This window comes from Meles meles, chromosome 16 (assembly GCF_922984935.1).
Source record: "Meles meles chromosome 16, mMelMel3.1 paternal haplotype, whole genome shotgun sequence".
Classification (NCBI taxonomy): Eukaryota; Metazoa; Chordata; class Mammalia; order Carnivora; family Mustelidae; genus Meles; species Meles meles.
The window spans coordinates 67017445-67030223 of NC_060081.1; the positions used below are offsets into that span (position 1 = coordinate 67017445).

The 12779-nt window shown below is 41.4% G+C and overlaps 1 protein-coding gene across 1 annotated transcript; it reads right to left on the reverse strand.

Annotated features, from left to right (window-relative positions):
* Window positions 1-1194: 1194 nt before the first annotated feature.
* On the reverse strand, window positions 1195-12218 carry OSER1 (oxidative stress responsive serine rich 1). Its single transcript, XM_045980875.1, has 4 exons — window positions 12067-12218; window positions 8133-8249; window positions 5661-5774; window positions 1195-2432 (listed from the first exon to the last, which is right to left on the reverse strand). Exons 2-4 carry the CDS (start codon window positions 8207-8209, stop codon window positions 1745-1747), a joined length of 879 nt encoding a protein of 292 aa, XP_045836831.1. The 5' UTR covers window positions 8210-8249; window positions 12067-12218; the 3' UTR covers window positions 1195-1744.
* Between the last annotated feature and the right edge of the window lie 561 nt (window positions 12219-12779).

Here is a 12779-nt window from a genome sequence, read left to right on the forward strand (position 1 = left end):
AAGTGTACAGAATTTTCTAGAGGTCACACGACACAATGTTCACAAGAGGTTGAATGCAGAAGCAGATATGAGATCTAATTGTCTTCTATTAAGGCAAACATTAAAGAAATTTGCAAAACTGTAAAACGCCACTCTTCTCACGAAAAATATTTTGTTAATTCAAGTAAAAATGTTAACATGTAATAAAATCATTGTTTTAAAATCAGGTAATACATATTTTTAAAATTTATTTTAATTTCTAATATGGTAAAATATAAGTATGACTCACAAAAACAAAAACTCTTTGGCATCCTTAATTTGTAAATGAGTCATGAGACCAAAGGTTTCACAACTGTTGCCTTAGGTATATGCAATAACATTCCTTCTGCTAGCATTAAGAAATCTCTGCTTCCAGGGCTGTGGTGGCAAGGCATTGCTGCCTTGCTCAAACCACAGCCTTCAGATGTCACTAAATCCACACCAAACTAGTAACTAGCACAGATCTCTCACAGCTTATGTTCAGGGCTTTTCCGGGGAATACCCTTCCCACCCCTCCCAAGTGCACATCACGTTGTGTGTGAAGCCCAGACCCCACTGTCATGAACCAACTCCACTCAGTGGGATGTTTTAGTAAAGAATAAAACTTACTTTGTAACTAAATAAAACTTAAAACAAACTTTCTGTTAACATGATGTTAAAACGGCTGGACAGGTTTTCACTGAATTTGATGGGAATGCTTAAGATGATGGTCTGAATTAAAATATGTTATGTGGTATGCATAAAATTCACACTGGAGCCATCTGAAAAAGACAGGGATTCATCCTCTAGCTGAAACCGAGGAGAGGTCTTTTTTTCCTCCACCGAACTCTGGCGGGAAGTTTTGGATGGCCAACCAGAAACACAAGATAGAGCATGTATCAAATTCTGTTTTGGGTTGGCTAGGGTAGGAGGGCAGTGGAAAGGGATAAATCCACCCGGAACATTTGAAACTGAGGTATGAGATCTACATTACAAGTGACTGAAACGTGTCACAGATGTTAAAATGCCATCGATGGAGAAGATGCACACTGGTTTCAAATACTACACCCCCCCTTGTTCCAACTGAAGCAGCCACTCCAAGCTGCTTCTTAACTGAAAAACTTCACGTAACATGACTTCATGTACCAAGTGCCAGCAGGGGTTTATTTGGTGACGGTTAATGATTCTCTCAAACAATACAGGGCAGGCCAGCTAGTTTATTCATATTGAATGTAAACCTTAGATCTCTGGCTTAACAATGTCACAAGGAACCCTGAAAGACACAATGAACTTATGTTAAATCAGAGACAGTTTAAATCAGTCATAGAACTTCTAAAATTCTGGGCTGGCAACTACAGCATGACGAATGTTCAGTCCAGTTACAAAACGTTTCATTTTCCTGGGCTGACAAATCTCAAACAGATCTGAAAAATGCAATGCTTTACTTGTAGCCTTTTACCATATACCCATCGCTACCAGTCAAGTAATTATGGTTTCTTCATCTCCCAGAAACTTTTCTAAAGAAGAGGGATTTTCCTTTGATCTGCTCACCTTGGTGCGTATGTAAGAACGCAGAGAGTAAGTTTAAAGAACGAAGATGAATGGAGATGCCAAGAAAGTTTTTATTGCAAGCACAGTGAGCAGAAGGAGACGTCTTCTCACATAACGTGGCCGCAAGGTCTGCCATTAACTAAATCTCTCTGACAACCCTTCATTGGTTTAAAGCATAGGACTTAGCTTCTTGCTATCAGGTGTACATCATTTCGGCCATGTGGGACATTTTCTTGGGAATATACAAGTAATATTCCATGTAGCCTGACAGGTCCTCAATGGTCACATCATCCACATAGACTCGAGCTTGCTCAGAACAGGAGCGGGGGGAGCCAGACAGAGTTCTGGTGTGGAGCGACTGAGAGTAGTCCTCAAGCATGGATCTTCTTTCTGGGGCCAAGGGAGGGACACTCTGCAGGCCTGAAAAGGAATACACTTCCATATCATGCCATCTCTTACACTGGCACTCCTTGCCTATGCATGCACATGGCTTGCCCTGGTTTAGCTTGGAAACGGATTGAAAGTCAGAGAGATCATTGGCCTTGAGACTTGCTTGGGAGACTTGGGTAGCATCAGAGGAGTCTTCCTTCTTACTCTCTGAAGGGAGCCTGGGAACCGAAGTTCTCAAAGGCTCAACGACTGCCCCTGTGTGATTAGTATCGAGAGAAGTAGAGCATTCTCCTGCAGTGAACTCTTTAGGGGTGGAAATTCCCAGCCCACTGCTGCTATCAGGGGAGTCAGTCTGGCTTTTGTGCTTGAGCTGGCTGCTGGAAGAAGAAGCTATCGTACTGCAATGTATAAACTTTGGAGGATGAAGGACAGGAGACTTAGAACGTCGACGACGCTGGGTTCTCACTGCTCCTCGTGAAGACTTCCTTGTAGACCTAAGAGGAAAACAGTGCACAAAAAGATGTTGGGATATGCAGCTCTCCTAAAAGGATCTTTGTGATAGCTGGAAGTTTACCTCCTCTCCTGAGTCTGAGGTCCTAAGTTTCCCCCAAAGTGATGTGCCCATCTCTGTTTTCAAGCTGCCTAAGTCTGCATCTCAAAAACTTCAACATCTCCTTATTAGCAAGCTACAGAAATAGGAGACGTAAAGGGTAGTTTTTAATTGCATTTCTTGGGCCAAACATTGGGTGCAGAACACTTCCTGGTCCCAACCCTTGGCCTGGGAACCATCAGCCACTGGGTCTGGAAAAGCCCCCGCCCCAAAGCACCTGATGCTGTAAAGCCAAGTGTTGTGCTCTGTGCTCTGAAACCAGAAGCTTCCATACCACTGTGTGCGGCTGACGACGCAAACAGCCACTGTGTCATGATGTCATGGTTACCACACAGAGCAGAGACTTAGGATTCATTTCTACCACTGGGAACAGATGACGAATAAATTTAGACTCCCTCAAGTTTTCAGATATTGGGAATTACCAGATGCTCTACATAACTTTTAATAAGATATTTAAATAAATAAAAGAGCTGAGCAAAGGGGGAGAAAAAGAGAGAAAGAGACTCAAAACTGCTAACAGAACCAAAAAGAACTTAAAAAAAAAAAAAAAAAAGCATGTTTGAAATTAAATTAAATGGCTGGGCCAAACAGCAGAATAGAGCTAAGGGAAGATAAATCTGAATTATTTCTAACAGAGTTCAGCCAATTGTAGTCTGTGGGTCAAAACTGGCTGCTTTCATTCAGCCCACAGATACTGCTCCTGTGGACTAGCACTGTGAGCCAGAGACCAGGCAGGGTATCCCCGTTCACCCGGTTCTCTACTCCCTGTGCCTGCCTTCCTGGCCAGATGCATCACACCACGGCCGAGGTCCCCTGCTGGTATCATCTACATGTTGGGGCTCTGCTGCCAGCAACCGCCAGCAGCTGAGAGGTGGGTCTCAGTTCAAGAGTCTGGCTTATGCGGGGCTCTCTGGAGGGAAGAAGGGCATGCTGGAATCTGGGTGCCACCAGGGCACAGGGTAAAACTGACTCCAGTATTGCCATCCATCCTGCCACCCCACCTGGCAGTTTTCACCCTGAAACTAAGCAACGGAACACAAAGTGTGTCCACCAGCCAGGACAGTGTGCATCAGGCAAATGGGGCAGGGCAGAAATTTTCTCGCTTATATCCATACCTACATAATATCCTTGAATCTCACCTCTTGGCCTCCAAACCCTAAAATATTTACTATCTGGCCCTTTGCAAAAAAAGTCTGCCTACCCCTGACCTCCTCCTCCTCTATCCCTGACTTGGAGGAGACTTGGAAAAAATGTAAAGAAGTTAAAAAAATATGAAAGATAGAATAAGAAATCTGGAATTTCCCAAGGAAGAACTATAGAGCACGGAGGATAAGTGATTTCTGAAGAGCTAAGGACTGAGAAATTTTCTGAATGGATGGAAGAGATCTACAGATACCGGCAGCACCGTGAAACGGGACAAATAAAAGAGCAGTCTGCATCTAGACACTGTAGCAAGGCTGTCGATTCTCCAAAACTGGAACATCTTAAAAGCAGCCAGAGACTAGACAGATTATTCCCAAAATGAGGGATGGTAAGATTGAAGGTAGACCTTTCAACATCAATAATGAAGCCAAAAGACAATGAGTATCTTCCAGGGATATGAGAAAATAACTCAATCTAGAACTAGGACTTCAGGCATATCAAATGAGGTGTATCTTTCAAGAACAAGGATGAAACAAAGACATTTTCAGATAAATGAAAGTGTATTTACCAAGAGAACATGATGTTATACAAGGAAGGAGCACCACTGAAATTCACTGTATGGGGAGTTCTACAAGAGACCCTATTTATTAACAACAGACCTTTGTTGAAGGAATTTCTAAAGAAAGTACTTTAGGAAGAAAGAAAGGCAAGGCATCCTATAAAAGGTCTGAGATGCAATAATGGTGAGCAAAGAAACTGTAAATGAGATAAACACTATTTAAATAATAAAATATAACCTATTTGTGAGATTAAAAAGAAGCGAGAAAAGTAAAATATTGGGCAACTGCACATGGAAGTTAGGAGGTCAGAGTAAAAAGATTGTACAGAGGGTTAAAATACAGCTGACACTTGAATGAGAAGGGTTTAAACTGCGTGGGCCCGCTTACACGCATGGATTTTTTACTGTTTTTCACCCCTAACGCCTGTGCTGTTCAAGGATTACTGGAATAACTTTTGTCTTTGTTAACAAGCACATACGGTGGAATTCCAAGGCTCACTACTAAAAGAATAGAAACAGCATATAATTTCCAAGGCAGGAGAAGGAAGGTGATGGGGAAAAAAAAAAAAACCCTATTTCAAACAATTTTTTAAAAGGAGGGGAGAAGAAGAGGGAAGGATGGAAGAGTAAAAAAACAAACACAACGAAGTAGGACAATTAGCATAAGGTAAAATGGCAGAAACATGTATCAATCAATAATCACAATAAATGTAAATGCACTGAACTCAGTTTAAAAAAAGATTGTCAGAATAAATAAAATAAGCCATATATATTTGAGACACGCCAAAAATTTTAAAACACACAATGGTTGAAAATAAAAGATAAAAAATGATATAACAGGTAAACACCAGCCAAAAGACAACTCGATTAATACATTAATTCTGGAAAAAATAGACTTTAAGACAGTAGCCATTACGACGAATTAAAAAGGTCACTTACATCATTAAAAATCTTAATTCATCAGGAAGAAAACATTCTAAACTGGGATGAACCTAGACTGTATAAACCTAACAAGATGGCTTCAAAATACATAAAATAAAAATGTTTAAGGGAACAAATTCACTCCCATATGGAAGATTTCAACATACATCTCCCAATTATTAATAGGGAAAAAATTATTGAAAAAGTACTTTTCATCATTTAAAAGCTTGATTTAATGGACATAAAAGAAACCCAAGAATGATTAGAGAAGACTCATTCTTCTCAAACCACACAGGGCATTTATAAAAACTGACTACGAACCAAACCACACCGTGAGTCTTAGCATATTCTCAATGGAGAAGAATGGCTCATCCCTAATCACTGGGTTTGGGGCTCTGCATCTAACATACTCTTTTCTGGATACTCAGAACAGTCCAAGAGTAATTTAAAGTATTGGGAGAAAAACCATCTGCAGTAAGAAGCTCTCACCCATGCCAACTGTCTTTAGATGCACATGAAGTTTTCGGTTTGGTATCATCTGCTGCTGTTCTGACTGATGCTCTGACGTTTGTGCCTTCTCCGACAGACAGAGATGCTATGGACCTGGAGAAACAACAAAGTTTACAGCTCACAGAAAACCGAGAGGAGGAGAATTTACTGCTCTCACCAACTCAAACACAACTTGCATTAATACCTTTCTCTGTTGTTTGGGTTTCTCAAAGAACTTCTCACCTTTTAGAGTAAATTTTCCTCCAAAACCAAATTTAGGGGATCCCTACAAGCCCACAGTTGCAGGGGCATAAGCCAAAGAGTAATTCTTAAGTATGATCAGCAGCAGGATATAAATAGACTTTTACGCTATTTATCTGGGCCAGATAAGGCCTTATGTCCACAGAGAATGCTTATAACATAACATTAAGAGAAAACAGCATTAGATAAACAACTATATATATATTATGATCTCAACTATGTCAAAAAAATGTATGGTGTTAAGTACAGACGGCCTAGATTGTTAAGAGCAGTTACGGTAAATTGAGATTTTTACTTTTTGTTTTGTGACTTTTTCTGTAATAAGCACTATATTATTTTATAATCAGATAAAAAGGATTATGTTGTTTTCTCATAAATATATAGAGATTTATCCTGATAAGACAAATTACCATTGGGAATCGAAACCTGTTGAACAGGATCATATTAAATTCCTGGCAAGGCTTGGTTAGTTTATGAGTCAGTACCTCAGATGTCCCATTTATAAATCAGCAACAATATGAAACAACTAGAACCATATGATACATTACACAAGTCTTATTCTGCTTAGTCATGGTAATGACTCACCCCTCTACTCTTTTTTGGTTTTCTCAAATGTTCTCTACTCCCCTTCTCTTTCTTTAACTTTACTCCAAGCAGATCACATACCACAAAGTTGCAGTATCTGACCACAGGTGATATGGTAAGATATAAAATCTTCAAGGGTGCTGTTGTTTTTGTTTTTAATGTTCCAGGTAATTTTTAGGGATACTGAAATAGTTTAATTTTATGTTCCAACTTCCTAAAACACCAGGAAAGAAATCCGTGTACGAAGAGTTACTCATATGTATTTATATATGCTAAGGAATTTGTATGTATATGTGTGTGTATGTGTATACACATTCCTAGCATTTTCCTCATTAAAAAAATTATTTCTGTAGCAGAAATCACAAAGGAATGTGACCATAATCTGGAATTATCTATTTGTCTGCTTTGTTTTTATTTCCCAAAATGACTTAAAAACTACTGATCAATTTAAATGGCAAGATGACCATATCAGAAAAGCCACTGGGAGGAGATTTATTTGAAGCTAATGGGAGCACCATTAACAGTTCTTGTGCAAACCCATTAGTATAAATCTTCTCACCTGGTAGGCCATAAATAAGTAAGTAAATAAATAAACAAACAAACAAACAAAACCAGCAAAAACAAACAGCTATAACAACAACTAATTTTTACTATGTGCCAACTACTGTGTGCAACTCCTCCTGGTATCTTCAAGGTATCAGAAAAAGGAATGGTTAAGAGCACAGGTTCTGGAGGCAAATTGGGTTCAAATCCTGACTCTACCACTTCTCACCAATGTGGCCCTTAGCCAGTGACTTACTTCATCTGTAGCTCTTCTGTAAACTGGGATAACTATTGTATCTATCTTCTAAATTGGCAGTGAGGATTAAATAACATGTATAGATATTTAAGCTAGTGTCTAGGGCACAGAAGTGGGTAATAAACCTCAGTGCTTATTACTTGGTGTGAAGTGTTCCACTCTGGGCTTCCAGGGTGTATTCTCCATTCATGAAAAGAAATATTCCTGCATCTATCAGAGATTCAAGATTTCTTCTGGCCTGGGGTGAAGAATGGAGATGAAAAGAGTCTTGCACAGAACACTTTGCAATGGGCAAAATATTAACATTCAGACAGCAGCTGGTCTGCAGGTGCTCTAATTAGTTTGGCGAAAGGGTCCAAGATTATTGATCTCAGTGACAGAACCCTAATGAATAGAGGTTTCCATAGTGATAGACTCAGCAATCAGAGCATATGAAATCGAGAATGTCTGTGGATTTCTATGGAGTTGATTCACTTTTAGGGAAAAACACTGTGATTCCCTAGAGATGTATGAGGAAATTCCTGATGGGATACTGCTTGCTAATTCTGATTCAAGAGTGAGGTGGGGAACCCTCCTCAAAACTAAGGGAAACCAAAACACCCAACATGGGAATACAAATGAGCCGCCACTTTTCAAAAGTGAACATTAAAAGTTTCTTTTATAAGTAAAATAATGCTGTGCAAAATTCTGTAGAATGTCACACTATTAACATTTTCATTTTTTATGAATAATGAGAAATTTTAGGAGAGCATGAGAACTTCTTCAGTGGAAAAGGCTTTTTAAATCTAGTAAACAATTCCCAAATAACGTATTACATATTTAATTACCCTGATGCATCCACTCTTAATTTCTTGAAAGCAGTTTGTAGACTCTCCTCTTCTCCATCCTTGGCTTCAGATTTCATTGTGAAAGTTTTTACACTACTATGGATGTTGCCGTTAATACTGAAAAATAAAATAAAAATAAAATGAGCAAAGTGAAAACAGTAGGTTCAAAGTATACCTTTTGTTAAAATCTATATTCCTGATACCATTACTACTTGTTAGGGAGAAAAAAGCAAATTGCTATTTCTAAAAGGAATTTTCAGTATAGACATTTGGGGACTGTAGGTTTTATTTCTTAAGAAAAAAAATAAAATGATACAGAAACATGTATTTATTGGAATAGATTTTTTTACTGAAGTATAGTTGACATATTAGTTTTAGACGTACAACATAGTGATTTCAACAATTCTGTATCCTACTCAATTGTTATAGTAGAATTTAAACTGTCCAAATACTTGATGCCAATATCCTATCACACAGCTTTGAAAACTAGATCACCTGAAATTTATGTTTAAGTATAGTTTTTAACAAGGGGTAAAAATCTGTCCAGTTGTAGAGGTCTAGAAACCTACAGACAAAATGAACTTTGCACCAAAAATAAAAGGAAAAAGCTCAACTACAGCATTCTCATCTTTTAAAATGATACTGAATATTTGTGTAGTCCAACCCTAACAATGCCCGTTAAGTGTAACTTCATGACACATGATAGCATTTCTCTAAAGCAGTTCTGACCCACATCAATATTCATATTCATACTCAGATATCAAGATGTTACCATTGTTAAAACAGGATTACAAATGTTTCAATGATTACTGATTATTCCACATTCTTACCATTTTTTAGCTTCAAATTATTTTAATTATTATACGAGAAAGACAGAAATAAATGAATTATGCATGCAACTTGAAAAGATAAAACTCTGCCAAAAGAAAAAGGTGGAAAGTAAAAAATATATATATTTTTCTCTAGATACACCTTTAAAGGATCTCCACTTAATTAACCAGTTTGATTGATGGAACTTCCCCATTCTTCCACCTTGGTTTTTATATTTAAACAAAGAAAAGGGGAACGGGGCCAATCAGAGCAATAAGAGACACAACAGAGAAGCAGAGAAGTCTGTCAATAAACCCTTTGAAATCTAGATTCCTGATTTTTTCACTAAGGTAATAAATTAGTTAACAACAAATCTGAACAAATGTAAGTATCTATGAACGTATCACAGGGCCTCAGAAAGAAAAAAGGTAAAACAAAAACCAGAAGATGGTAGATTTGTGAAGCAAAGGATTAACTTTACCTTTTCCTTATTTCTAACTGGCTATAACCCCACCTAACCCCCTTCCCCCCCTCCCGCCCCCCAGGCACTCTCAGAAGGAGCAGTGCCTCTCTGTGGACCCTTGTAACTTCTCTGATTCCTTATCTGCTCATTTCTCAGGGGTGAGTTTTAGGGTATTGTGAGACCTCTAATATTCCAAAGGTCAGGGTGTCATAATATGTTTGATATAATGTAATCATAGTGTACCAGTGGCAGAATAAAGCAGCAAGGAATTAACACTAAGCATTTCATTTCATTTATTTATTTACTTACATGTAGAAGAAGGTATTTTAGGCAGATCTCTCTGGCAAACACTGAAAACGGTCTCCAAAGAATTCAGCTAGCTTTTACTGCAACTTCTTAAATCAAAAAATTTAAATACACTCCCCACATATATCTTGGTGGTTAATTTAACCAGCACTTCGACTGGAGGAAACATTGTTAATTCCCTATTTTGCTGGTTTCTAATGCTTTTGGATTTAGAGGGGGATCCTCTCTCAGATACCCACTAATATCCTATATATCTGGGGAAAGAGGTAAGCAAAGATAACACATCCTATCCTAATATTTTTGGAAGCTCCACAGTACCTAAAAGACTGCTACTATAAATTATAAACAAATTATTTCCTGCTGGCAGAACTAAATTGAAGTTTGGCTTATAGTCTTCCTCAGTTACTGCATGACCGGCCAGTCAAATGCTCACATTGTTTGCGCTTACAGAGTTAAAAACGTCTGAAGATAGTCTTCCCATCCCTGAAGACCCCACACAAACCCTTTTCTGGGTCTCTCTGGAAATCAGTACACATCACATCTAAATAGACACTGCTGAATCCTACAGGCAGAAATTCATTCCATCCACAAATATTTACAGAATTCCTACCATGTGCTCTAGCACTAGACTGGATGTTAGGGACAGAAGGATAAACCTGACACATACTAGCACTGTGAACCGTATTCCTGTAAGAACTGGAACCTCATTCCTGCCCTAACACTGTGCTAAGAAGATTTTGCACCCAGATATGTAATTTTTAATTATACAGTCCTAACTTAGTTGCACTTCAGGTGACCTCTACATGTTTATACAAACTTAGTTAACATTCTTGTTGACACACCAAAAGATCTATTATTTGAAAACCAAAAGAGACCAAAATAAAAACTGGCTATAGAGTAAAACTTTAGGGATGAAGTTCTGTCTAAACTATTTTCAGATTTCCAATATTCCGATTATGCACCTTTTCCCTCTGTTATATTAATCCAGAGCAAAGGCGAGTCTTAGACATGACCTTAAGAGCTAAATCAGAGCATGTTTGTAATTAATTACAACAGGCTTATTATGTTCCTCTGAATTCCTAGCTTCCCATTCACTCAAATCAAGAGCTGTACAACTAACTCTGGGAAACATGTAACTGGTTTGCCCTTTTTCATTAATATTAAATTTATGGAAACATTTCTTGCCATTTTCACTGCAATGACTTCTTGAAAATGGACAATTCCCAAAGAGATCAAAGTTTGAAGGCCTATTAGAAGTTACATTGTATTGTTTTACGTTAAATCACAAGGGCCAACTTAACTTTGCCTCGGATTTTCCCAACCTTTCAAAAATGACAAGTAAAATTCTTCTAAGTTCCTCCATCAAAAGGGCAAATTCCTGGTTTTCTCTGAGTTTCAAAGAACAGCATGTGTCACAATCTTATTTATATCTTTAAAACCATGACTTCTTAACCTCAAACCTGGATCCAAATTTCCAGGACCCTGAAAAGACCTGAGATGGATCAATAAAGGATTCCCGCGTAAGCATGTCATCACAATGTTAAAGATTTAGAAACTTTCCCAGCCTCCCAGGAAGCGCGGAGTGCGGGCAAGAAAACCCTGTCCTGCAACCCCCTAAGACACAAACAAGTCTAGGTTGCAACTATAGGCCCCCCGGACCAAAATACATACACATCTCTACACACTCTCTCATCCCCTACGCTCTCGATGTGGATAGAGGTAAGGCACGGTGTTAATGCTGTCCCCTCGCCAGAATCTAGACCGGTCGCAATTAAACGAGAAGGCAAAGGGTCAGAAATGGGGTGGGGGGGGTTACTCGGGGAGTGGAGAGCTGTTTATTAAGGCCTCAGTTCTGCCCGCCTAGGGTCTCCAGCTGGAAAGGTGCCTCTGCCGGATGCTCTCTGGCCAGAATGGGACGCTGGAGTCGCGCCGAGGCGCAAGGGATGCAGGAGTAGGCGGGAGCAGAGCTGAAGAGGCAGCCAACGAGACTGGGGCTCGGAAACAAGCGGGAAAGGGCGGGAAGGGGCAAAGGGCGGCCAAGGAAGGCGAAAAGGGGAAGCTACAGCAGGGCGGGAGCGGGCGGAGGGGCGGGAGCGGGCGGAGGGGCGGGACGCGGCGGGGAGCGCGGGGGCGCGGGAAGGGGAAAGAGACCGGAGCTTGGGCCGACCCAGGCCGCGGATGCCGAGGGGGCGCGGAGAGGCCCAAGCCCGGCCCGGCCCGGCCCAAGCAGTCAACGCCGGGGGGAACGACGCGACGAGAGGTAGGCGGGCCCAGGGGAAGCCGCCCGAGGCCAGGCCGGGCCCGCAGGCCGAAACGCGATGCCGCGGCCCCTCCCCGTCATGTCAAGAGACTCACCTCCTCGCAGCTGGGGCGCTCCGGGAATCCGGTCCCGTCAGTTCAGATCGTCTCTCGCAGATCGCAGCGCCTGACTGACCCGGATCCAAACCCCCGGAGGGACCAGCCCGCGCCTCCCGAGTCGCACTGAGCCTGCGTCACTCAGCCACGAGCTCCGCCCCTTGCTCATGCTCCTCCCACCCCAGTGACTCTGCAGCGCGGCAGGCGGTGGCTGCGCAGGCGCGGGGCACAGGCCTTGCCTCTCAAACGCCCTCTACCCGCCCCTCTCGGAAGCACGTGCGTGTACGTCATTTCCTGTTATTCTCCTCGGTTAATCCTCGGTGCTCCGCGGGTTCGCTGGGGACCGGAGTTTGGGGCGTGCCCGCTTCCTCTCTGTCAGGTGAGTGAGTAGGCGCTGTTCTTCGCAGTCGCCCAGTCGCCTCGCTTTCCAAGGTCTCCTTGGGTCTGGTGCTCGCCCTGGAGTCTCCATGGCAACGGAAATTCCGGGGACCGAGTCTGGGGTAGGGGAATCTTCGCGGCGTAGGGACCCGGCTGAGCTCTTGGCCCGAGTCTCCTTGGTGCGAAGGAACCCGACGGCCTGCAGCATCTCCAGAGCTCGGACGCAAGCCCTCGTCTCCTGGCCTGCAGGGAAGCGGGGGAGGTTATCAGTCACGGGCAGGGTCACGAATGTGAGGCCGGAATTGGAATGGCTATAATGCCTCTATCTGACTTGA

Coding starts and splice junctions, on each gene's coding strand:
- OSER1 (XM_045980875.1), bottom strand. CDS start 8,209: ATGAAATCTGAAGCCAAGGATGGAGAAGAGGAGAGTCTACAAACTGCT. Junction 5,775..8,132: donor TTAAGAGTGGATGCATCAGG/GTAATTAAATAT, acceptor TTGTTTCTCCAG/GTCCATAGCATCTCTGTCTG. Junction 2,433..5,660: donor TCTAAAGACAGTTGGCATGG/GTGAGAGCTTCT, acceptor TTTTCCTCTTAG/GTCTACAAGGAAGTCTTCAC.